At 42.7% G+C, this 25,957-nt stretch overlaps 1 protein-coding gene across 1 annotated transcript in view; it reads left to right on the plus strand.

Moving 5' to 3' along the window:
* The window catches only part of LOC124593810 (transmembrane protease serine 9-like), an 80,019-nt gene that overhangs the window by 8,682 nt on the left and 45,380 nt on the right, over positions 1-25,957 (plus strand). Inside the window, exon 2 of the mRNA XM_047132158.1 lies at positions 15,291-15,514. Within this exon, the coding sequence (XP_046988114.1) occupies positions 15,291-15,514 (224 nt within the window). The remainder of the gene's footprint in view (positions 1-15,290; positions 15,515-25,957) is intronic.

Below are 25,957 nucleotides of genomic sequence, written 5' to 3' on the forward strand. Positions count from 1 at the left end.
ATGTATTATGTTTAGTGATGAAGTCACATTTATCAATCTTGGCCGCCGCCGAAACGTGCAATATTGATCTGTTGACAAGCCCCGTTCGTTTCGTCTGGTGGAACGTCAGCGTCCAAGGTGTGTAAACTCTGCTCTGCTATCGCTCTCTTCGTGTGATCTATATAGGTCAAGCAAATTATTCGATTCCAGTTTTGTGTTCTCTGTAGATTTTGGTTCCATTTATTCTAGAGGAATCAGTGTGCGTGATTTTTCAATTTTTTGGATGCTTTGGAATGACTTCACCTTAATTAACCATTTTTAGAATTAACCATTTTAGCTTGTCCTTGTGCAAAACCCCCTCATTGCCACTGTTGACCTGTTAATTTCATTTAGTTAAAATTTTTTCAGGCGGCTATCTACAGCATCGATATGCGTGTAGAAATGAGTGATAACAAGCTGTGGTGTCTTACAATACATTTACTCACTATCGTTTCGATCATAGACCATCTTCATAGTGTAAAAATATCTATTGTGTATGACATGTGAAGTTGTCAAAATAGTTATTTTTTCCACTGTGAAGACGGTATGTGATCGAAACGGGTAGTCAATAAATATATTGTCAGAAAGCACAGTGTGTTATCGTACATTTCTCTTAGTTCATTTTATTAGCTGACTGAATTATTTCGCACGTTTTTTGTTTGTTTTGACCGCAATGGTCTGCATAGTGGTTTCCATCTTGAATGATGTAATCGGGCTGTTACTAAATGTTATCGCTGGTTGTCTTAGCAACTCGTGTAAACTATTATCATTAATCGAAATATGACCTCGTCTTGCTATACTCCCAGATGCTGCTGTGGTTGTCTTGGCAAATGATTAAATCATGTTGCTTATTGCAAATGTGTCGCGATTTCTGAGGGTGCATTAGACAGGAATCTAAAACAACACAGCCGGCCGGAGTGGCCGAGCGGTTCTAGGCGCTACAGTCTGGAACCGCGAGACCGCTGCGGTCGCAGGTTCGAATCCTGCCTCGGGCATGGATGTGTGTGACGTCCTTAGGTTGGTTAGGTTTAAGTAGTTCTAAGTTCTAGGGGACTGATGACCTCAGTAGTTAGGTCCCATAGTGCTCAGAGCCATTTGAACCATTTTTCTAAAACAACACAGGGAGATGCAATAACAAGGAAAATTATAAAAGAAATCATACATAGTACGTACCTCCTGCAAAAATGCAAAAACTGCAAACCTTGGAATTGGCAATTAGAACTGACCTATATAGGTGAATACTAGCTGTTGATTCCAAGATTTGTTTTTGGCAGCAGTACAAAGAGCGATGTTTAAAAATTAAATCCTTAAAGAAACAGTAGTCCACACGTAATAAAAATCACGAGAAATAACGGAACGCGGAATCGAGAATTAGAGCGGTACCAGAAATGGAAGTCCTACGAGAAAAGGCTGTACACACCTACTGCAAAAACGCAAGAAGTAAAAAACCTTGGAATTGGCAACTAGAATTAGCCTATATGGGTGAAATCTGGTTGACGATTCCACATCTCGTTACATTTCTTGAATTTTCTTCATGGATGAACTGCGATATCATTTACGATTATTGTGTCCATTTTCCGCTATTTACTGTTACTGACGTTTCTGCGTTTTGTATATTTTATTACGTGAATTTGCTGTTGCTGCGTTATATCTTGTTTTTCTCCGCCCAAAGTCCTCACTTTCCCGCAGTAGACCTGTTAAATTTAGTATTTATTAATAAGAATTAACGCAATCCTATCATATCATGAATTCACGATTCTAATTATTTTAATCACGGAGAAGTGACAGCTGTCATATCATCACAAACTTGAAGACCATGTTCGCAATGTTATTTGCCCTAGCCGTTAGCTTCTGATGGAAATGCTTTTGCCAGTTTGCGTCATTTACAGGTGTATTAATCATTCCGGTGGTAGTACCAAGTGTAAAGGAATCTAATTCGCTTCAAGTAAGTGAACGCATTTGAGCGATATTTTCTTTTGCATACACAAATGTGGTTGCGCTGTATACTTTTACTCCAGTAAGTTTACTTGTGTCATTTGCCTTTAGATTTCTTGTCAGTACAACTCGGGAACCTCTCGGGTGAACGCTGTGAGAAAGAAGGAATGGAAACATGGCAGAAAGTGTTGGCAGCACTTCCGGACAAAGGACACAGACCGAACATCACTGACGTTAGTCCTTGTTAAGGAAAATACTGAATTACGAGAGCAGCCTTCTCCTATTACACACATCTCTTCTTGGTTATTTGATATGTGTAGCAAAAAGGAAGTTAGTTGTTGAGTATGTTCGTGGGGTTTTTGTTTTGCATGTTGGTATTTCGGTTGTTATTGGTTCATCTATCGACAGTAATTTTTTATTTATGTTTCACTGTTGCTATGTCAACCACAAATTGGGTTTGGAATTCATTCCACAATTACCTTGTTCACCTGATGTTGTGCCCTCATATTTTCAACTTTTCCACTCTCCATCGCATAACCTTCAAGGAACTTTCGCGCTCAGAACATGGCTCAACATGTTCTGCACCTCAAATACACGTGATCTCTACAGTCGAGTTATCGAAAAATCACCCAGCCGCTGGCAGACTGTCGTAAAACTGAAGGAGAATATATTTTTGGTTACTGTAGTCTCTGTTACGTGTATCTGTTGTGTTTATTGTCATTTTGATATAGTGAGTGGAACTGCTGGTGCTATAAAATGGAGTACCAGGTAGAGAATTCGAAGCATCCCTGACATATTCTTCCGTTTTTTATAAGTAGAGGAATGGCAGCCAGAGGCATTTGCGCCGTGTGTAGGTATAATGGCACTGGACAGAGCACTCCAAGAAGATGATTTTCTAGTTTTAAGGAGGATAGTGTTGACATCGGTGACTAAATGTTCAGGATGACTTCCGGGGTTCGATGAAGACTGGTTAAGCACATTGACTCACCATGATTCACGTCAGTGTACTCGAGAACAGGCAAATGTGATGAACATATCATTCCACCATCGCGCAACATTTGAGAAGGTTAAAAAAACCAGGGGCATTGGTGCTGCATTCTCTAAACAAAACTTAACCGCCGTTATGTCCATGTTTTGCTCGGATGACAGCGGCAACGCATCGTGGCGTGAAGGCAATGGAACCCTGGTAGGTCGCTGGACGGAAGCAATGACCTCTGTTACCATCTATTGGAGCTCGCAACTGTGTTCCTCGAACCATTCCATCACGCTCCTAGCCTTGTGACATAGCGCATTATCTTGTTGAAAAATCCCACTGCCGACGGGAAACATCATCCCCATGAACGGGAGTACGTGGTCTGCAACTAGTGTAGGACTCTCCTTCTCCGTTAAGGTGCCTTGAAAGAGCTTCATTAGACCTATGGATGCCCTCGTGAATGTTCCCCAGAGCATAACAGAGCCACAAACAGTTTGTCCCCGTCCCACAGTACAGGCGTAAAGGTGCCATTCCCCTGGAAGACAACGGATTCGCCCCATCAAATAGGCATGACGAAGATGGAATCGGGATTCATCGGACCATGCACGCTGTGCCACTGTGTCGACGTCCAGTGCTAATGGTCACAAGCCCACTTGCCGATGTCGTGATGTTAACAGTGGAACATGCACGGGTCGTTGCCTGCGGAGGCCCATAGGAGTGTTGGTGGACTGTGTCTTCAAACACCATTGTGCTGTGTCCAGCGTTAGAGTCTCGTGTTAGTTCCGTCACAGTTCGCCACCTGGCCTGTTTTATCAATCTTCCAAGCCTACGACGTCCCAGTCTGTAATGAGGTATAAGTCGTGCAATTTCCGAAATGCTAATGCAGAGCGTCCCGGTCATTACAGTCTGCCTTCGGTCAAACTCAGATACATCGCTCGCCTTCCCCATTCTACAATGATACTACGTGCACAGTTAGTGTGTCTGAGTAGCAGTTACTCCTCGCCAGGTGCCGCTACTATCATCTGGTTTATACCGATAGTAATTCGATGGTCATAACTTTCTGGTTGGTCAGTGTGTGTGTGTGTCTCTGCTTACTCGTCATCAACTGACTCATGAGCAGAACCAACCATTCCTATCCCGTATAGTTATTGGTAACGAGAAATGATGTGTTTATGATCTCATAAGGAAAAGAAGGTGTAAGAGGTCCATCACTAAGAAATTTATTGCTAGCGCACTCGAGCAGATGTAACCTTGATGGACTGCTCACCCGCTGCCTGCGATATGTGCGCTGCAATACAGGGTGTTACAAAAAGGTACGGCCAAACTTTCAGGAAACATTCCTCACACACAAATAAAGAAAAGATGTTATGTGAAAATGTGTCCGGAAACGCTTAATTTCCATGTTTGAGCTCATTTTAGTATCGTCAGTATGTACTGAACTTCCTCGATTCACCGCCAGTTGGCCCAATTGAAGGAAGGTAATGTTGACTTCGGTGCTTGTGTTTACATGCGGGTCATTACTCTACAGTACTAACATCAAGCACATCAGTACGTAGCATCAACAGGTCAGTGTTCATCACGAACGTGGTTTAGCAGTCAGTGCAATGTTTACAAATGCGGAGTTGGCAGATGCCCATTTGATGTATGGATTAACACGGGGCAATAGCCGTGGCGAGGTACGTTTGTATCGAGACAGATTTCCAGAACGAAGGTGTCCCGACAGGAAGACGTTCGAAGCAATTGATCGGCGTCTTAGGGAGCACGGAACATTCCAGCCTATGACTCGCGGCTGGGGAAGACCTAGAACGACGAGGACACCTGCAATGGACGAGGCAATTCTTCGTGCAGTTGACGATAACCCTAATGTAAGCGTCAGAGAAGTTGCTGCTGTACAAGGTAACGTTGACCACGTCACTGTATGGAGAGTGCTACGGGAGAACCAGTTGTTTCCGTACCATGTACAGCGTGTGCAGGCGCTATCAGCAGCTGATTGGCCCCCACGGGTACACTTCTGCGAATGGTTCATCTAACAATGTGTCAATCCTCATTTCAGTGCAAATGTTCTCTTTACGGATGAGGCTTCATTCCAACGTGATCAAATTGTAAATTTTCACAATCAACATGCGTGGGCTGACGAGAATCCGCACGCAATTGTGCAATCACGTAATGAACACAGATTTTCTGTGAACGTTTTGGCAGGCATTGTTGGTGATGTCTTGATTGGGCCCCATGTTCTTCCACCTACGCTCCACCTACGTTATCATGATTTCATACGGGATACTCTACCTGTGCTGCTAGAACATGTGCCTTTACAAGTACGACACATGTGGTTCATGCACGACGGAGCTCCTGCACATTTCAGTCGAAGTGTTCGTACGCTTCTCAACAACAGATTCGCTGACCGATGGATTGGTAGAGGCGGACCAATTCCATGGCCTCCACGCTCTCCCAACCTCAACCCTTTTGACTTTCATATACGGGGGCATTTGAAAACTCTTGTCTACGCAACCCCGGTACGAAATGCAGAGACTCTTCGTGCTCGTATTGTGGACGGATGTGATACAACACGCCAGTCTCCAGGGCTGCATCAGCGCATCAGGGATTCCATGCGACGAAGGGTGGATGCATGTATCCTCGCTAACGGAGGACATTTTGAACATTTCCTGTAACAAAGTGTTTGAAGTCACGCTGGTACGTTCTGTTGCTGTGTGTTTCCATTCCATGAGTAATGTGATTTGAAGAGAAGTAATGAAATGAGCTCAAACATGGGAAGTAAGCGTTTCCGGACACATGTCCACATAACATATTTTCTTTCTTTGTGTGTGAGGAATGTTTCCTGAAAGTTTGGCCGTACCTTTTTGTAACACCCTGTATAAGCGCAGTCCAGAGAGCAGTGTTGGCAGCAGTAGTGGTAGAAGCTGGCTGTCGGCTGATTGCGGAGGCCGATCGTGGACAGCGATGGCGATGCCTGAGCGATGTAGTAAAAGGTGAAGCCAAATATCACTGTTTATAGCTGCGCGCATATATAGTTTGTAAGATCTGACTTTGTACTATTGAATATCAAGTCCCATGTAAATGTTTTTTTAAAAAAATCTTTTAATAATAATTTTCCTTATAAAAATAACTTTTGACAATCATTCATCTGAATTTAAAGATTTTACTAATTTCTCCTATCCATGGTGATCCCGATTATCGTAAAGAAAAATCAGTTGTTTCTTTTTATTCATGACAAATCTAGCGGCCAGCATTGCGCTGGGCTGTGCCAGAAAAATTTCTTATGGGAGCAGATATATACGCGTTATCCGGCGACTTCATTGAGGCAAGAATTTTCGATTTATTCAGAATGATTTTTCAGGGCCATGACGCAGCACTGCTGACGTCCAAAATTTACCAGTTTAAATTCACAGTCACTTAATTACTGAAAGGTTATATATGAGTCACATTTTCATTAGTGCTGCGTCATGGCCCTGAAAACCCATACTGAATAAATTGAAAATTCTTACCTCAGTGAAGTCGCCAGATAACGCGCATATATCCGCTCCTAAAAGAATTTTTTTCTGGCACAGCTCAGTGCAATGCTGGCCGCTAGATTTGTCATGTATAAAAAGAAACAACTGATTTTTCTTTACGATAATAGGGATCACCATGGATAGTATAAATTAGTAAAATCTTTAAATTCAGATGAATGATTGTCTAAAGTTATTTTTATAAGAAAGATTATTGGTTCAAATGGCTCTGAGCACTATGGGACTTAACTGCTGTGGTCATCGGTCCCCTAGAACTTAGAACTACTTAAACCTAACTAACCTAAGGATATCACACACACCCATGCCCGAGGCAGGATTCGAGCCCGCGACCGTAGCGGTCACCCGGTTCCGGACTGCAGCGCCTAGAACCGCACGGCCACTCAGGCAGAAAGATTATTATTAAAAGGCTTTTTAAAAACATTTACATGGGACTTGATATAACAATAGTACAAAATCGGTTGTTACAAATTACATATACGCGCAGCTATAAATAGTGAATTTTGGTTTTACCTTCGCTCAGTCACCGCCATCGCTCTCCACCACCCGCTTCCGCAACCGCCCGAGTGCCAGCTTCTACCACTACTGCTGCCAACACTTCTCTCTTGTCTGCGATTCTATTGTAGCATACATATCGCAGGTAGCGCGTGAGAAATCCATCGAAGTTACACCTGCTCGACTGCACTAGCAATAAATTTCTTAGTAATGGACCTCTTACAAAGGGAACGGATGAGTCCAAACAAAGCAGCCACTGTAAGTTGCTCCCCCGAGGTGTAACCACCATTACTGACATTTATTGTCAACAAGTTAGACGTCTTGCAGACGCAGTCCAAGAACTACTACGAAGACTATGTGGAGTGATGCTACCGGACAATAATGACCGCCCTCATTCAGCTAGATCGACAGAAAACACTATACAGGGTTATTACAAATGATTGAAGCGATTTCACAGCTCTACAATAACTTTATTATTTGAGATATTTTCACAATGCCTTGCACACACATACAAAAACTCAAAAAGTTTTTTTAGGCATTCACAAATGTTCGACATGTGTCCCTTTAGTGATTCGGCAGACATCAAGCCGATAATCAAGTTCCTCCCACACTCGGCGGAGCATGTCCCCATCAATGAGTTCGAAAGCATCGTTGATGCGAGCTCGCAGTTCTGGCACGTTTCTTGGTAGAGGAGGTTTAAACACTGAATCTTTCACATAACCCCACAGAAAGAAATCGCATGGGGTTAAGTCGGGAGAGCGCGGAGGCCATGACATGAATTGCTGATCATGATCTCCACCATGACCGATCCATCGGTTTTCCAATCTCCTGTTTAAGAAATGCCGAACATCATGATGGAAGTGCCGTGCAGCACCATCCTGTTTAAAGATGATGTCGGCGCTGTCGGTCTCCAGTTGTGGCATGAGCCAATTTTCCAGCAGACATTGTGTCTGTTCACTTCACCATTAAGAAAAAATGTTGCTTCATCACTGAAAACAAGTTTCGAACTGAACACATCCTCTTCCATGAGCTGTTGCAACCGCGCCGAAAATTCAAAGCGTTTGACTTTGTCATCGGGTGTCAGGGCTTGTAGCAATTGTAAACGGTAAGGCTTCTGCTTTAGCCTTTTCCGTAAGATTTTCCAAACCGTCGGCTGTGGTACGTTTAGCTCCCTGCTTGCTTTATTTGTCGACTTCCGCGGGCTACGCGTGAAACTTGCCCGCACGGGTTCAACCGTTTCTTCGCTCACTGCAGGCCGACCCGTTGATTTCCTCTTACAGAGGCATCCAGAAGCTTTAAACTGCGCATACCATCGCCGAATGGAGTTATCAGTTGGTGCATCTTTGTTGAACTTCGTCCTGAAGTGTCGTTGAACTGTTATGACTGACTGATGTGAGTGCATTTCAAGCACACATACGCTTTCTCGGCTCCTGTCGCCATTTTGCCTCACTGCGCTCTCTAGCGCTCTGGCGGCAGAAACCTGAAGTGCGGCTTCAGCCGAACAAAACTTTATGAGTTTTTCTACGTATCTGTAGTGTGTCGTGACCATATGTCAATGAATGGAGCTACAGTGAATTTATGAAATCGCTTCAATCATTTGTAATAGCGCTGTACGGGAGTTAGGTTTGGAATTCACCTCACAATTGCCGGCCGAAGTGGCCGTGCGGTTAAAGGCGCTGCAGTCTGGAACCGCAAGACCGCTACGGTCGCAGGTTCGAATCCTGCCTCGGGCATGGATGTTTGTGATGTCCTTAGGTTAGTTAGGTTTAACTAGTTCTAAGTTCTAGGGGTCTAATGACCTCAGCAGTTGAGTCCCATAGTGCTCAGAGCCATTTGAACCATTTTTCACCTCACAATCACTTTGTCAGCGGATGTTGTGCCCTCAGATTTACATATTTTCCGCTCCCCATCGAATAACCTTCAAGGAACTTCCTTTCCGCATGAAAACGCGCTCCGAACATGACTCGACCAGTTCTGCACCTCAAAACCACTTGATTTCTACAATCGTGTTATCGAAAAGTCACACCACCGTTGGCAGACTGTTGTAAAACTAAAGGAGAATACATTATTGATGGCTATAGTCTCTGTTATGAGTATCTGTTGCGTTTATTATCAAACATATGGATTAACCCTACGATAGTATGCACCAACCCAATTCATTAACGAGGCGAAATGCGACCTATTACTGAATAAAGCACATACACTACTAACCATTAGAATTGCTACACCACGAAGATGACGTGCTACAGACGCGAAATTTAAACGACAGGAAGAAGATGCTGTGATATGCAAATGATTAGCTTTTCAGAGCATTCACACAAGGTTGGCGCCGGCGGCGACACCTACAGCGTGCTGACATGAGGAGAGTTTCCAACCGATTTCTCATACACAAACAGCAGTTGACCGGCGTCGCCTGGTGAAACGTTGTTGTGATGCCTCGTATAAGGAGGAGAAATGCGTACCATCACGTATCCGACCTTGATAAAGGTCGGATTGTAGCCTATCGCGATTGCGGTTTATCGTATCGCCACATTGCTATTCGCGTTGGTGAGATCCAATGACTGTTAGCAGAATATGGAATCGGTGGGTTCAGGAGGGTAATACGGAACGCCGTGCTGGATTCCAACGGCCTCGTATCACTAGCAGTCGAGATGACAGGCATCTTATCCGCATGGCTGTAACGGATCGTGCAGGCACGTCTCCATCCCTCAGTCAACAGATGTGGACATTCGCAAGATAACAACCATCTGCACGAACAGTTCGAAGACGTTTGCAGCAGCATGGACTATCAGCTCGGAGGCCATGGCTGCGGTTACCCATGACGCTGCACCACAGACAGGAGCGCCTGCGATGGTGTACTCAACGACGAACCGGGATGCACGAAAAGCAAAACATCATTTTTTTCGGATGAATCCAGGTTCTGTTTACAGCATCATGATGATCGCATCCGTGTTTGGCGACATCGCGATGGACGGACATTGGAAGCGTGTATTCGTCATCGCGATAGTGGCGTATGACCCGGCGTGACGGTATGGGGTGCCAGTGGTTACACGTCTCGGTCACCTCTTGTTCGCATTGACGGCACTTTGAGCAGTGGGCGTTACATTTCAGATGTGTTACGACCCTTGGCTCTACCCTTCATTCGATCCCTATGAAACCCTACATTTCAGCAGGATAATGGGATAATGCACGACCGCATGTTGCAGGTCCTGTACGGGTCTTTCTGGATACCGAAAATGTTCGACTGCTGCCCTAGCCAGCACATTCTCCAGATCTCTCACCAATTGAAAACGTCTGGTCAATGGCGGCCCAGCAACTGGCTCGCCTCATACGCCAGTCACTACTCTTGATGAACTGTGGTATCGTGTTGAAGCTGCATGGGCAGCTGTACCTGTACAATCCTTCCAAGCTGAGTTTGACTCAATTCCCAGGCGTATCAAGGCTGTTATTACGGCCAGAGGTGGTTGTTTTAGGTACTGTTTTTCTCAGGATCTGTGCACCCAAATTGAGTGAAAATGTAATCACATGTCAGTTCTAGTATAATATATCTGTCCAATGAATACCATTTTATCATCTGCATTTCTTCTTGGTGTAGCAATTTTAATGGACAGTAGTGTATTTAAGAGCAGAAAAGGCCCTGAAAACTCTAGCTATAGGCGTCATTCCTAACGATGTGAGACAAGAATTGAAGCCGGTTGCACTCACCCATTCGACAGCTGGCCAAAAAGCGTCCTCTATATAGAGGACGAGACCTTTCCTACAAACGCACCGAGTGCACAATGGTACTCCCTGCCGCCTTGCCTACTGTTCCCCTGAAGGGCTCCGTGACACGTCTGATACAGGAGCTCCCAGCTCCTCTGCACTTGTATCGACTGAGCAGATCGGTACTCAGGCTGTGCAGAGAATCTGAACCACTGTCATAAATACACAGAGGTGACAAAAGTCATGGGGTACTTCATATCGTGTAGGACCTCCTTTTGCCTGGCGTACTACAGAAGCTCGACGCGCAAGGGACGCAACAAGTCCTTGGAAGTTCAAAAATTGTTCAAATGGCTCTATGCACTATGAGACTTAACATCTGAGATCATCAGTCCCCTAGACTTAGAAATACTTAAACCTAACACACACGTCCATGCGCAAGGCAGGATTCGAGCCCGTGACCGTAGCAGCAGCGCAATTCCGGACTGAAGCGCCTAGAACCGCTTGGTTACAGCGGCCGGCCCTCTGAAGTTCCCTGCAGAAATACTGAGCCTGGTTCTTCTATAGCTGTCCATAATTACGAAAGTGTTCCCGATGTAGGATTTTGTGCACGAGCTGACCTATAGATTGTGTTCAATAGATATTCGGTGGTTGGCCAAATCTTTCCCCCAAACTGTCCAAAGTATTCTCCAGACCAATCGCTAACAATTGTGGCTCACGGATAGATTGTCATCCATAAACATGTCGTCATTGTTTGGAAACATAAAGTCGATGAATTGATGAACATAGTCTCCAAGTAGTGAAACATCTTCATCTACATCCATACTCCGCAAGCCACCTGATGGTGCGTGGCGGAGGGGACCCTAAGTACCTCTATCGGTTCTCCCTTCTGTTGCAGTCTCGTATTGTTCGTGGAAAGAAGGATCGTCGGTATGCTTCTGTGTGGGCTCTAATCTCTCTGATTTTATCCTCATGGTCTCTTCGCGAGATATACGTAGGAGGGAGCAATACACTGCTTGACTCTTCGGTGAAGGTATGTTCTCGAAACTTTAACAAAAGCCCGTTCCGAGCTACTGAGCGTCTCTCTTGCAGTCTTCCACTGGAGTTTATCTATCATCTCTGTACCGCTTTCGCGATTACTAAATGATCCTGTAACGAAGCGAGCTGCTCTCCGTTGGATCTTCTCTATCCCTTCTATCAACCCTATCTGGTACGGATCCCACACTGCTCAGCAGTATTCAAGAAGTGGGCGAACAAGCGTACTGTAACCTACTTCCTTTGTTTTCGTATTGCATTTCCTTAGGATTCTTCCAATGAATCTCAGTCTGGCATCTGCTTTACCGACGATCAACTTTATATGATCATTCCATTTTAAATCACTCCTAATGCGTACTCCCAGATAATTTATGGAATTAACTGCTTCCACTTGCTGACCTGCTATTTTGTAGCTAAATGATAAGGGATATATCGTTCTATGTATTCGCAGCACATTACACTTGTCTACATTGAGATTCAATTGCCATTCCCTGCACCATGCGTCAATTCGCTGCAGATCCTCCTGCATTTCAGTACAATTTTCCATTGTTACAACCTCTCGATACACCACAGCATCATCTGCAAAAAGCCTCAGTGAAATTCCGATGTCATCCACAAGGTCATTTATGTATATTGTGAATAGCAACGGTCCTATGACACTCACCTGCGGTACACCTGAAATCACTCTTACTTCGGAAGACTTCTCTCAATTGAGAATGACATGCTGCGTTCTGTTATCTAGGAACTCTTCAATCCAATCACACAATTGGTCTGATAGTCCATATGCTCTTAGTTTCTTCATTTAACGACTGTGGGGAACTGTATCGAACGCCTTGTGGAAGTCAAGAAACACGGGATCTACCTGTGAACCCGTGTCTATGGCCCCCTGAGCCTCGTGGACGAATAGCGCGAGCTGGGTTTCACACGACCGTCTCTTTCGAAACCCATGCTGATTCCTGCAGAGTAGATTTCTAGTCTCCAGAAAAGTCATTATACTCGAACATAATACGTGTTCCAAATTCTACAACTGATCGACATTAGAGATATAGGTCTATAGTTCTGCACATCTGTTCGACGTCCCTTCTTGAAAACGGGGATGACCTGTGCCCTTTTACAATCCTTTGGAACGCTACCCTCTTCTAGAGACCTACGGTACACTGCTGCAAGAAGGGGGGCAAGTTCCTTCGCGTACTCTGTGTAAAATCGAACTGGTATCCCATCAGGTCCAGCGGCCTTTTCTCTTTTGAGCGATTATAATTGTTTCTCTATCCCTCTGCCGTCTATTTCGATATGTACCATTTTGTCATCTGTACGACAGGTTAGGGAAGGAACTACAGTGCAGTCTTCCTCTGTGAAACAGCTTTGGAAAAAGATATCTGTTTCAGTACCATTTTGGTCACAGAGTGTCTGGACATTTTGTTTTGATCCACCTACTGTTTTGACATAAGACCAAAATTTCTTAGGATTTTCTGCCAAGTCAGTACATAGAACTTTACTTTCGAATTCATTGAAACATAAACATTTCCCGTCAATGATCGGTTCAATTGGACCAGAGGACCAGCCCATTCCATGTAATCACAGCCAACACCCTTGCAGAGCAACCACTGACTTGCACAGTGGCCGCTTGACAACTCGTTTCGTTTGCTCTGTGCTACACTGGAACCCTACCATCGACTGTTGTCAGCTGAAATCGGGACTCATCTGATCAGGCCACTTGTTTTCCAGTTTTCTAGGGACCAGTCAGTATGGTCAGGAGCCCAGCAGAGGCGATGCAGGCGATGGCGTGTTGTTAGGAAAGGCACTCGTGTCGGTCGTCTGCAGTCATAGCTCATTAAAAACAACCTTCGCCCTACTGTCCTAACGGATACGTTTGTCATACGACCCACACTGATTTCTGTGGTTATTTTACGCAGTGTTGATTTTCTGTTAGCACTGACAATTCTACTCAAACGCCACGGCTCTCGGTCGTTGAACGAAGGCAGTCCGCCACTGCCTTCTCCGCCCTGAGAGCTAATCAGAGAAATTTGGTATTCTCGGCGAACTCTTGACGCTGTAGATTTCCAAATATTGAATTCCCTAGTGATTTCCGAAGAATTCTTTTGGAACTTGGAATACCAAAGAAGTATGTTAGACTTATAGAAGCGAGTTTGAAAAACACAAAAGGTAGAGTACTCGTGGGGAAATTGGAGACAGAAGAATTTGTAATAAAGAACGGAGTTAAGCAGGGAGATGCCGTGTCTCCACTACCTTTTAATTTAGTTCTAGAGTATATTGTACGAATGGCAGCAGATAATTCAGAGGGTGTGGAGTTAAATGGAAATATTAAGATATTAGGGTATGCAGATGATCTAAACATCATTAGCGATAATAAAGAATCTGTAACAGCAAATGCAAATGCGTTAATCAAGGCTAGTGAAGATGTAGGTCTAAGGGTAAGTGAAGACAAAACTAAGTACCTGGTTACTACTAGAATGCCAACAGCAGTAGATCGGGAAATGTTAAGAGTTGGAGACATGCAGTTTGAAAAAGTGAACACACTTAAGTATCTAGGCGTGGACATCACTTCGAGAAATGAGACTGAATCCGAACTGAAGAAGATATTACGGGTGGGAAAGGCGTGCTACTTCTCACAGAATAGATTACTTTCATCACTGATATTATCTAGGAATTTAAAGATTAGAATATACAAAACTAGTATTCTACCAGTTATGCTGTATGGGTGTGAGCTTGGACTGTCCCTGTGCAAAAGGAAAAGCCGTTTCGAGTATTTGAAAACAAAATTTTGAGGAAAATTGTCGGAGCAGAAAGGATGACATTAGCGGAGAGTGGCGAAAACTGCATAACGAAGAGGTTTAAGAACTCTATTCAAGCCCTGACATAATAAGTATTATTAAATCACGTAGGCTGCGATGGGCGGGTCACGTAGCTCGAATGGATGAGGGCAGGGTAGCGCGCAGAGTACTGGTAGGGCACCTAGAGGGAAAACGTCCTGTGGGGAGACCGAGGAGTAGTTGGGAGGACAATGTGAAGGCCGATTTGAGGAGCCTAGGTATTGAAGGGGAATGGAAGGAAATAGCCCAAGACAGGGACAGATGGCGAAAATACGTTGCTGCGGTAACGGACTCTCGAGTCCAGTACGACCAGTGTGTGTGTGTGTGTGTGTGTGTGTGTGTGTGTGTGTGAGAGAGAGAGAGAGAGAGAGAGAGAGAGAGAGAGAATGATTTCCGAAGTGGAATGTCACATGCGTCTAGCTCCAACTGCTATTCCCTATTCAGTGTCTGTTAATTCTCATCGTGAGGCCATGATCACGACGGAAACTTTTTCACATTAGTCACCTGAGTACAAGCGACACCTCCGTCAATGTATTGCCCGCCTTATACCTTGGGCACGCGATACTACCATAATCTGTATATGTGAATATCGCTGTCTCATGTCCATCCCTCAGTGTAAAATGAACGAAGCACTTATGACCACTTTTGCATTAAATTCGCTGCAGTCCTTATACCTGTTTCACAATTCCACGTAAGTGAAATAGTTTACAAGTAATACACTGTAATGTGATTCGAGAGAGCAGAAGTAAGACGTGCGACTGCCCACCACTTTATGTGCAGGTGGGGCAGCGGGGGTGGCCCGATCTGTTCGTGGTACACCCCATGTTCAAAATCGAGATGACCCTCGACTACGACCTGGGGCTGATCCGGCTGCAGTCGAAGCTGGTGTTGAGCCGTCGGGTCTCCTACGTGCCGCTGCCCGATGACATCATCCCCGGGGAGATCTTGTACAGTCTCAACTGCACCGTGGCTGGCTGGGGAAAGATAAAGGGAAAATCACCCAAGTCAGTTCAAACTCCTCTGTCAAATCTCATGCAATAGCTATTTTGAAGTTTCTTGTTGATCTCTCGGTAGTTTAGCATCGATCAAATTCCATGTCTCTCTCAGTGTCCGTCCTACGCCTTATGTCCTAGAACCCGATTTCTGAGAAACTTCGCTCAGTGGAAGAGGAGCCAGCTTATCCACAGATACTCGACCCTTTCTGAGAAAACGGCTGCCAATGTTTTCGGACTGATAATTGAACTGTTGCCATAGTCGCTAGCGTCGCATGATTTCACTTCAGTGATCCGTATTCGAAACCCCATGATTGTTTTCATTTATTTTACTCTTTTCGTTTATCTACCCATCTCTGCAGTGAAATCCCGAGACGCTAGCGACTATGGCAACAGTTCAACTGAGCTTATCGTGACCCAATAGTCATATAAACTACTCCGAAAACTTTGACCGTCGTTTTCTCAGAAAGGGTCGTGTAGCAACCTTCTACAGATATGGGTAGATAAACGAAAATAGTAAAATAAATAAAAAGAATAATGGAGTTTCGAATGTTTCCTATCAAGTTAGGGGATGCAAGTGTGTTAAATTAATTGTAATACTACAGCTGGGTTCCACAATAAGTGTCATACATTTATTACACGATACAAGTATGTATGGCATTCTCAGGGGCTACAATCTGTTTAAATTCTCATTCTCTCATATTTCAGTCTTTTATCAGTTCTTAATGAAGTCAGGTGATGTTGATGGAATTTGATTAGGAGATGAGACACTTAAAGTAGTAGATGAGGTTTTGCTATTTGGGGAGCAAAATAACTTATGATGGTCGAAGTAGAGAGGATATAAAATGTATACTGGCTATGGCAGGGAAAGCGCTTCTGAAGAAGAGAAATTTGTTAACATCGAGTATGGATTTAAGTGTCAGGAAGTCATTTCTGAAAGTATTTGTGTGGAGCGTAGCCATGTATGGAAGTTAAACATGGACGATAAATAGTTTCGACACGAAGAGAATAGAAGGTTTCGAAATGTGGTGCTACACAAGAATGTTGAAAATTAGATGGGTAGATCACGTAACTAATGAGGAGGTAATGAATGGAATTGGGGAGAAGAGGAAATTGTGGCAAAACCTGACTAAAAGAAGGGATAGGTTGGTAGGACACGTTCTGAGGCACCAAGGGATCATCAATTTAGTACTGGAGAGAATCGAGGGGAGTAAAAATCGTAGAGGTAGACACTAAGCAGATTCAGAAGGATGTTGAAGTAGTTACTCGGAGATGAGGAAGACAGATGTATAGAGTAGCAGAGAGAGGTGTATCAAACCCGTCTCTGGACTGACGATAACAACAACAATATGAATAACAGTTAACTAGGATACTGAAGCAAGCATGTAGTGGAAGGCGACCCTAGACTTCCAGGCTTGGCCTTAGTACCTTTTTCAGGGTGGAAACATAAAACCCTCGTCGAGTGATGGGAATGGCTTATACAATGGAGCAGGGATCGGCATTACGTTATAAAACCAAGAAAAAAATGGATATGTTGTTCTTAACATATTATGAAAGTGGATGTCTATGTGTATGTATGTGTGTATGTTCCACATCTCCTGCTAAACTACTGGACCAATGTCAATCAAACTTGCCACACATATCCCTTACAGTCAGGCAACAATCAGTGGGGGTTGCTGCTAGCTCTATTCGTAACACGTAACGCAGAGAGTTTCAACAGATGTCGCTGCATGTACCTATACAAATATATCATTGTGCTACACATAATTCAAGAGATTTGATTTCATAAATACTAAGATGCGTGAAAAAATGCCGCATCAAGCACGTAATTTTGATACCCTTTTTCTTTACTACTAAGACACTCCTACAGCCGAGTCAACTTAAGGAAATCCGTGACACCTGGCAGCACTTTGACAACTTTCAAGTGCTAAGTTCAAGCGGTTGTACGCGAAAGGAATGCCTTCTGCAGAGCTAGAGGCGTTGCCGTAGAGAAGTTTACAAAAAGTGTTGTAGACACGTGAAGCAGCTGTGTCCAGCCTACAGAAACTGGAATTGTGACTAGAAATATTGTTTATAATCTAGTTATATGTTAAATAAACATTACAGACAACTTATATTTTACATACTATGTTTATTAATTTGGATACTGTATTTAAACATTTGTATAGCGTGCTTCATTCTTTGTATGATTGTTATATAATTTCAGAGGTGTTTTCACGAATATGTGGTAATGAAATTTTTTTCTTTATTACTCTGCAAACACAACTCAGTTTTTGTTTTTGTTTTTAATAGAAAATTGGCAAAATGAACACTCTGGCAATGCCGTGCTTGTCAGCTAGTTTTAGATGGAAATGAATTTGTCATGTGCATAAATCAAGAAGATTGTCCATTTCTGCAACCCGTCACTAAAAGCTATTCAGAAACCAAGCAGAGAGGCATGGGCAGGTAGTATTGAAACGACGACTAAAAATGTTGTCTTGATCAAAGCTGTATGTGCTTCAATAACCTTCAAGTGAAATTCAAAGATATTTTATAAAACTAACCTACACACCCGCACCTACACGTGAGCGTGCATGTGCGCACACATACGCGCACACACACACACACACACACACACACACACACATATATATATATATATATATATATATATATATATATATATATATATATATATATATATATATATTTGTGTGTGTGTGTGTGTGTGTGTGTGTGTGTGTGTGTGTGTGTGTCCAGAAATAACGTAATGTGTGAATTTTCGGTATTTGAAAGTATTTTATGGGCTGATCTAAAGCTTCCGAATGCTCTAAGTATTATTTTTGCGCCATATTTATCCAAAAAGTCACGTCAAGTGTGTAACTTGCAATATTTAAAAGTAGCTTATATGCATGTGAATTCTTTGGATTTGAGGCCTGTTCAGAAAGTAAGCTCCGATTGATTGCCAAATTGAAACCACAGTGAACATCAGAAATGTTTTACTTGTAACAATTAGCTACACCTTTCAGCTACTTCTCTACGTAGTCGCCGTTCTGACTTAGACTTTTGTCATAGCGTTGTACCAACTTTTCAATAGCCTCATCATAGAAGGCAGCCGCCAGTGCTTTCCGCCAATTCTCCACGCTGCATGCTGGCCTACACCTCGTTGTCTGTGTCAAAATGTTGTCTTCAAAGACAGCGGTTCGTGTGACCAGAGATGAAACTCAGGGGGAGACAATTGCGGACTGTATTGTGGGTAATCTCACATTTCCATTTGAAAACGATGCAGGAGCATCTTCATTGCCCCTGCAGAATGCGGCTGAGAATTGTCTTGAAGAAGAAACAGCACGACAGTTATGTAATGTTAGCTGCATAGCTTCAGGCGAAATTTCTCACCAGGCCCTCGTACTTGGCGGCAGACACTATTTTCTAGACATCTTTACGCACTCACTGCGAGCTCAGAAATGAGAAGAGCGACGTGATGCTAACTGGGGTTATACTAGAGACACTACCCAACACATCTGTGCAAAGCTTTATCGGATTTTCATAGTCGTTTCCATTTCGCGACCGATCGGAGCTTACTTTCTGAACGCCCCTCGTATATATATATATATATATATATATATATATATATATATATATGTGTGTGTGTGTGTGTGTGTGTGTGTGTGTCCAGAAATAACGTAATGTGTGAATTTTCGGTATTTGAAAGTATTTTATGGGCTGATCTAAAGCTTCCGAATGCTCTAAGTATTATTTTTGCGCCATATTTATCCAAAAAGTGACGTCAAGTGTGTAACTTGCAATATTTAAAAGTAGCTTATATGCATGTGAACTCTTTGGATTTTTTCAGCTTATTGAATCAAAATATTCTACAAAGTGTGTAGCAAGAATCTGAAATGCAAGTATATAGATTCCAAACCACAACACTGACGATTAACTTACGACTTTGCCATATAATCTCCATTTCCATAGTTTTGACTCAGCTTCTATTCCAGTGTGGTAAAACACAGGGTCCTACTTCCGAAGCCATTGACAGATGGATATTTTCACGGACTCAGCAAATTCGATCTGAAAGCCACGTCCCGCGATGAGCTTCTCTTAGCGGACACAACAGATGGAAGTCTGATGGTGCCTAATTAGGGCTGTATGGGGAATGAGGCAAGTCTTCCCAACCAGTCTGAACAATGTCTTCAGTGGTGTGCCGACTGGTATCTGGTGTTGCATTGTCATACAGAAGAAGAACATCCGCAGTAACTCTTGTTGGGAGAACTCGCTGAGGACATGTTTTATGCTGTTTGAGGCTACTGAGGTACTGAACAGAATTTACTGTGCATCTATGCCGCAAAAAAAGAAAAAAAGATCATAATTACACCCTCTGCATCACACAATACTGTAGCCATAACTCTCCCTGCCGAAAGCATAGTTAGGACGTTCTCTGCTACGATGAGTTCCTGTGATGCCATTCCAATGACTGTGTCTTTGATTATCTTCGCCCGATTCGTCACAGCAACGAACCCACTGTCTGAAATTGCTGGTCTCCACTATTGCATTACCACACACATTTTTCAGTCTCTCATGAATGCGAATGGACGTTTCAAATTCTGCATTCAAGAATGTTATCAAAAAACACTGTCAAATACGAACATCAGTGTCGGCCATTTTGCAAGGGACTCGCATCTTTTGATACAAAAAGTTACTTTTGCAGAGGACAGGAGCTGAAGCTTTGCGGAATAGCGCTGAATTCAAATTTTTCGCTTCAAAATACTTTGTTTACGGAGAAAAAATAGTAGTCATTAAAACGTAATTGACACTCGTATTTACAGGATGCCCAAAAGTATCTGAACGCTCTGAACATTATTTCTTTCCTCACGTTTAACCAAAAAATGGCTTAAGGTATGGAACTTGCACAATTTTAAAGTACTTTATAGGTGCTCAGCAATATCTGAAAGCTATGAAATTTTGTGCCGTATTCAAAAGCATTACCCAAACGTACATAAAATAGCACCTGCGTACGTGCGGATGGTTTATTTTTCAAATCTAATTGTTTTATAATGATGGTAAAGCGTCACAAGGCAGGCAGGAAGATTCGAGGAAGACTGAACTCGCTGGATGAGCGTTTTGCTTTTTCTGTCATGCCTTGTGTTGTTGACATCCAATTAATTCGTCTCTTGGCTTGGTGTAATATTATATGGATGCCGCAATGCAGAACACGCATGTGGACTACTAATTTACAGCGTGAAGTGCGCTTGTAGAATCAAATGGTTCGAATGGCTCTGAGCACTATGGGACTTAACATCTGAGGTCATGAGTCCCCTAGAAATTAGAACTACTTAAACCTAACTAACCTAAGGACATCACACGCATCCATGCCCGAGGCAGGATTCGAACCTGCAACCGTAGCGGCCGCGCGGCTCCAGACTGAAGCGCCTGGAACTGCTCGGCCACACTGGCAGGCTGAGCTTGTCGACTAGAGTAAACAATGAAATTACAAAGAAATCCAGACAATCAGCTGCTTACAGGAGTTGATAAATATGAACGGGGACAGTTGTAAATGTGTACCCCGACCGGGACTCGAACCTGCTTACAAGGCAGACGCTCTATCCGACTGATCCTTTTTGTGATCTCACTTTGTTCGTTTCCGTTAGTTCTATTTGTAAGGGGCAGATGCCCCATGACGCTTGTTCAAGTTCATCGTTGAGCGATTAACTCTTTTTTTTTTATTACAGAGGGCATCTAACGCTCTGACCGAACACGCTGAGCTACCGTGCCAGCAATCCATCGAGGACACAGAGGATAGTGCGACTGCAGGAACTTATCTCTGGTACGCTCCCCGTGAGACCCATATTTCCAGATTACTGTCCATACACTACATTTATAGTGTCCCTACCCACTAAACTCATTACTCGCGGCAGTCAATCTACCGATTCCTGTAAGAGTTTAAGCAATGTGTGTGTATCTGCACTGACGAAGATCATTGGCCTGTAAGCCTTATCTGTATGAAGATGGTGTCTGTTCTTTCGGACATTCCTGCTAATGGGTTTACCACTACAAGGCCGTCTAGTTGTTATTGTTCTTACAAAACACAGCGCCTGCTTCAAAATAAGTATAAATGTAGAGTACCCTTCCCCAATAATAATACTTTAAAAAATAACATAATACATAACTTGAAACCTACGCTTTCCATTTTGCAAAATTCTGGTGTTTATAAAATTATTTGCGACAACTGACCCACCTATTCCATAGGGCTAACAGGTCGAGCTATTTCGATAAAATTAAGGAACACCTTCTAGGGAAAAAAAGGCACGAATGTTCGTAATTCAACTTTCAATGATCATTTATTAATCACAGGACATAATCCTAAAGATGTAAAACACATTTGGATTTTGCACTCAGACAACAAGACTTTAGGCTTAACATCTTAGGAAAGATAGAAATTTTTAAACACATATCTCTGATGGACGGCCTCATTCTTAACGAACAGTTGCAATTACGCAACAAAAACTTTTTTGAAGGTACAGAGCTGCTAATTAAGGTTGTCTGTATGGCGATACTCTCGTAAACATCATTTTCCCTTCTAATCTTACGTTTTCTCTGTATATTACCTATCTGTATCTGCTTTTGTAAAAAAGACCTTTAGGTTATGTTGTAACTTTCATACACTGATTCCTATTGGTTAATAGTAAGGTTTAAAATTGTCCTTATAATGCCTCATGTGCTCTTAAGTTGTCTGTATTTCGATTACTTCCTGCTAGATGGCGCGAATCTGTTTCGTGGCTGCCTCGGCGTGTTCGCCGTTTAGTCTGACAGTAGCGGCTGTGTTATGCCACTCTTGGTCCTAAACGACCTTACGTTTGTCATTTTATTCCATGGAGTATTCTATCTGGTTGACAGTCACGTTATATTTTTACGTTCTAGTTTTTATTCCTATGACATTTCTGTTTGACAAGAGCACTTTTGCTCAGACGTATTAAACCATGTTGTGATCACATTTAAGTACATCCTGTTTGTACGGAATTTATGGAAGTAATCCTGTTAAGTGCATATTATTTCAATCTATGCCATTATATTTTTAGGTATTCCATGTAACTTTTCATTCTGATGAAGATTGCCCTAGTGCAGTCGAAACCGTGGTCAACTGACAAAGTTTTGTGAAACCGAAGAGGCTGTATATATATTCTGTAATAAAATAGCGTACGATTGCTGGATCATGGCCAATTAAGTGTTTAAAATTGCATGAAAACATTTATGACCTGGATGAGTTTTAGTTGTCACCACAAGCATATAATTCAATTTATGATATTTGTATTCCTCGTATATGAGAACGTGTATAAGACGTTCTCTGCATAAACAGTAAAACCTCAACATTGACTTATGCAATGTGTTTAAAAAATCAGAAATATGTGGTTTCTGAAGATATGTTTTACTTCAACAACTACTCCGTAAAACTTCAAAACGAATAATAAATTCTACTGCTTCTTTATGTTCCAATTGCTTGTCACCACAAACAAATGGCCAAACTTTTTCGGTTTCCAGATGGTTCAAATGGCTCTGAGCACTATGCGACTTAACTTCTGAGGTCATCAGTCACCTAGAACTTAGAACTACTTAAACCTAACTGACCTAAGGACATCACACACATCCACGCCCGAGGCAGGACTCGAACCTGCGACCGTAGCGGTCACGCGGCTCCAGACTGTAGCGCCTAGAACCACTCGGCCATTCCGACCGGCTAAACCGTAAATGTTTACTGGATAATAGGTCATGGGTAATGTGTGTGGTTTACTGCTAACTGCTCTTCATTTTCCATTCACCGTTTACCATTTATAGTTCACTGTTCACCGATTGCCATTAACTCATGGAACCATTCACACATTCATCTGTGTACCTGTTTACCCATCCAGCTGTTCACCAGTTTATCAGTTATTGATTTCAAAGTGTGGTGAAGAGGTGTGCAAAATAACATTATGACACTTTTGCAAACATTGAATATCTTGTATTGTGTTTCTTGTGTTGCTGATGTATTTTCAGGCGTTTTAGACATAACATTACAAGTCAAAAATAATTATATCTAGGGGCTGTCGTGCATAATGCCAACCATGGTGGATAGATAGAAATTAATCGAGATGTCTAGAGTCAGTGACTTGATCTAAATGTTCTGCGCTGAAATCTAGGTTTTGAATTTCTTTTTGCAATTTAGTGTTGTCAGACGGATGTTTCTACAGCACCCCACTTTCTCAAAAACATGTCTAACTTTGATTTCATACATCAGATATAAACATGGAAAGTAAAAGAGACCTTTCTCTAAAGCGTTTTGGGTTAAAACATGAGAACCTTTAATGTGGTCTGTATTTAATGCTGTTACATCAAAAACTATTGAACTACTATAGGGCTGAAAACATCATAAAGTGAGAATTTTGTAACCACCTTTGCCAGTTCTATTCCACAGTATGCTGCACATCCAAATTATGAGCAAATTTATGGGTGTAGAATGAGTGCTGAGAGGCGAGTATTTTACAGGAGAATAACACTGTTTACTGTTATCGACAAGCGGACTTCGAGCTGTAAATTAGTGAAGTAATAGTGCCCATGCGTATTTTGCAATGTGTCATGCGTATCGTATTACGGCGAGAAGAGAGTTTAATGCACTGGATGTCAGAAAGACGAGACTTGTCGAAGTAATCAGAATGCTCATTCAGCAAGTTCAGTCTTGATGACGTCTTCATGCCTTTCATGGGAGACGTGACATTGATTGTACAATAAATGAGATGTATAAAATAATTAATTTGAGGGTCCATTGTACCTTAAACCACCTACGGTACAGAACTAGAATTTTCAACGTACACGATTGCGGCTTTGTGAAAATTTGGTTAAATTATTTTCCATATGTTGAAGAAAATCAGAGCATTTGAATACTTTTCAGCATACTGTAAATGTTTTGAAACAACGGCAGTTACACTCTTTACTTAATTTTTGTACAATACTTTTGAATATGCGGCATAAACGAAAGTTCAGAAACTGTTTGCTATGTTGTAAAATGTTTTAACAAAATGCTAGTTAAACCTTTCAAGTAGTATTTGGATAAATACTACTGAATATACTGTAAAAAAACCAAACCATTCACACTTTTAAGCACTCTGTACAGAATTTTAAACTACTGTAAGTTACGATCTTTACGTAATTATTTGCATGAATAATTTTGAATATGATACAAAGAATTCGTCCCTACCTGAAGAGGGTCCATAATGAGTAACTAAGAGACAAAGGAGGTGGTCAGATCTTATAACAAGGAAAAGAAAAGGTTATTACATTAGCACCAGAATCTTCAACATTGCCAACATCGACCTTCACAAAATGTGATTGCAGCAAAAAAGTCACTGCAGACAACTAGGGGTAGAACACTCGCATTTAAAGAGAAACAAACATCGTTAGTAAATTACTAACAGTGTAGTGTCTTGAGAGAGGTGGTCAGTTTTTCGTTTACGTAGAACTTAAATGGTTCAAATGGCTCTGAGCACTATGGGACTTAACATCTGAGGTCATCAGTCCCCTAGAACTTAGAACTACTTAAACCTAACAGACCTAAGCACATCACACACATCCATGCCCGAGGCAGGATTCGAACCTGCGATCGTAGCGGTCACGCGGTTCCAGACTGAAGCGCCTAGAACAGCTCGGCCACGCCGGCCGGCTGCCTAGAACCTAAAGTTTTGGTGATAAACCAGAGCGTCATTACACTCATGAGTGTTCAGTCAAGGCTACAATGGGGCGGATGGATTTTGAAATGTCTTCTTACGATATAACGATGTCAAAAGTGGCCTGTAGGACCCAGCAAGCAGCTGCAACACTCCGTCCGAAACAGTTACTCGCGCCGTGTTAAGTTGGTGGCGCCTTGTCGCGGGCGTCATTTAGCGTCTCTGTCCAAGGCAATGAGAAGCAGAACTCTAATGAGATTCTAGAGGGCAACCGTTGATGCCTTCCGGGCAGTCCATTTAACTGCAGCCAGTGATGATGTCCGAACTAGAGAGATGAGGCGATACGGCAGCGTTCTTCAGTTTTATTACCTCGGAGACCATTATTCTAAGCAGACTTCCGACAAACAAATAGGTGTTCTGCCAGCTGCTAAAAAAAGCAGTGGGCAAGCTCTTCCAACTGGGGCATAGAAATTAGGTATTCCTTTCGTTCCTCCGAGATTTCTTATTCTGCCTATGAGCAACCCTTGTCAAGGAAGGCGTTTTCTATGTTAAGCCGCCTCTTTAAAGGTCATGGGGTCGTCCAGAGTTTCAGCGGATTCTAACGGTTGGCACCATTGTGGAACATTGCTGTTTTCTGACGATGGTCGGATCATACACATATCAGATCTCGGGATACTGGTCTTTGGTACGAGAGGAATCTGGCTTCGATTATGACTTCTCTGACAGGGGTTATCTGTACGTAAGATTATATAGCCATGGAAATAAGGTTCTGAAAAAAATT

The sequence above is a fragment of the Schistocerca americana genome, chromosome 2 (assembly GCF_021461395.2).
Source record: "Schistocerca americana isolate TAMUIC-IGC-003095 chromosome 2, iqSchAmer2.1, whole genome shotgun sequence".
Classification (NCBI taxonomy): Eukaryota; Metazoa; Arthropoda; class Insecta; order Orthoptera; family Acrididae; genus Schistocerca; species Schistocerca americana.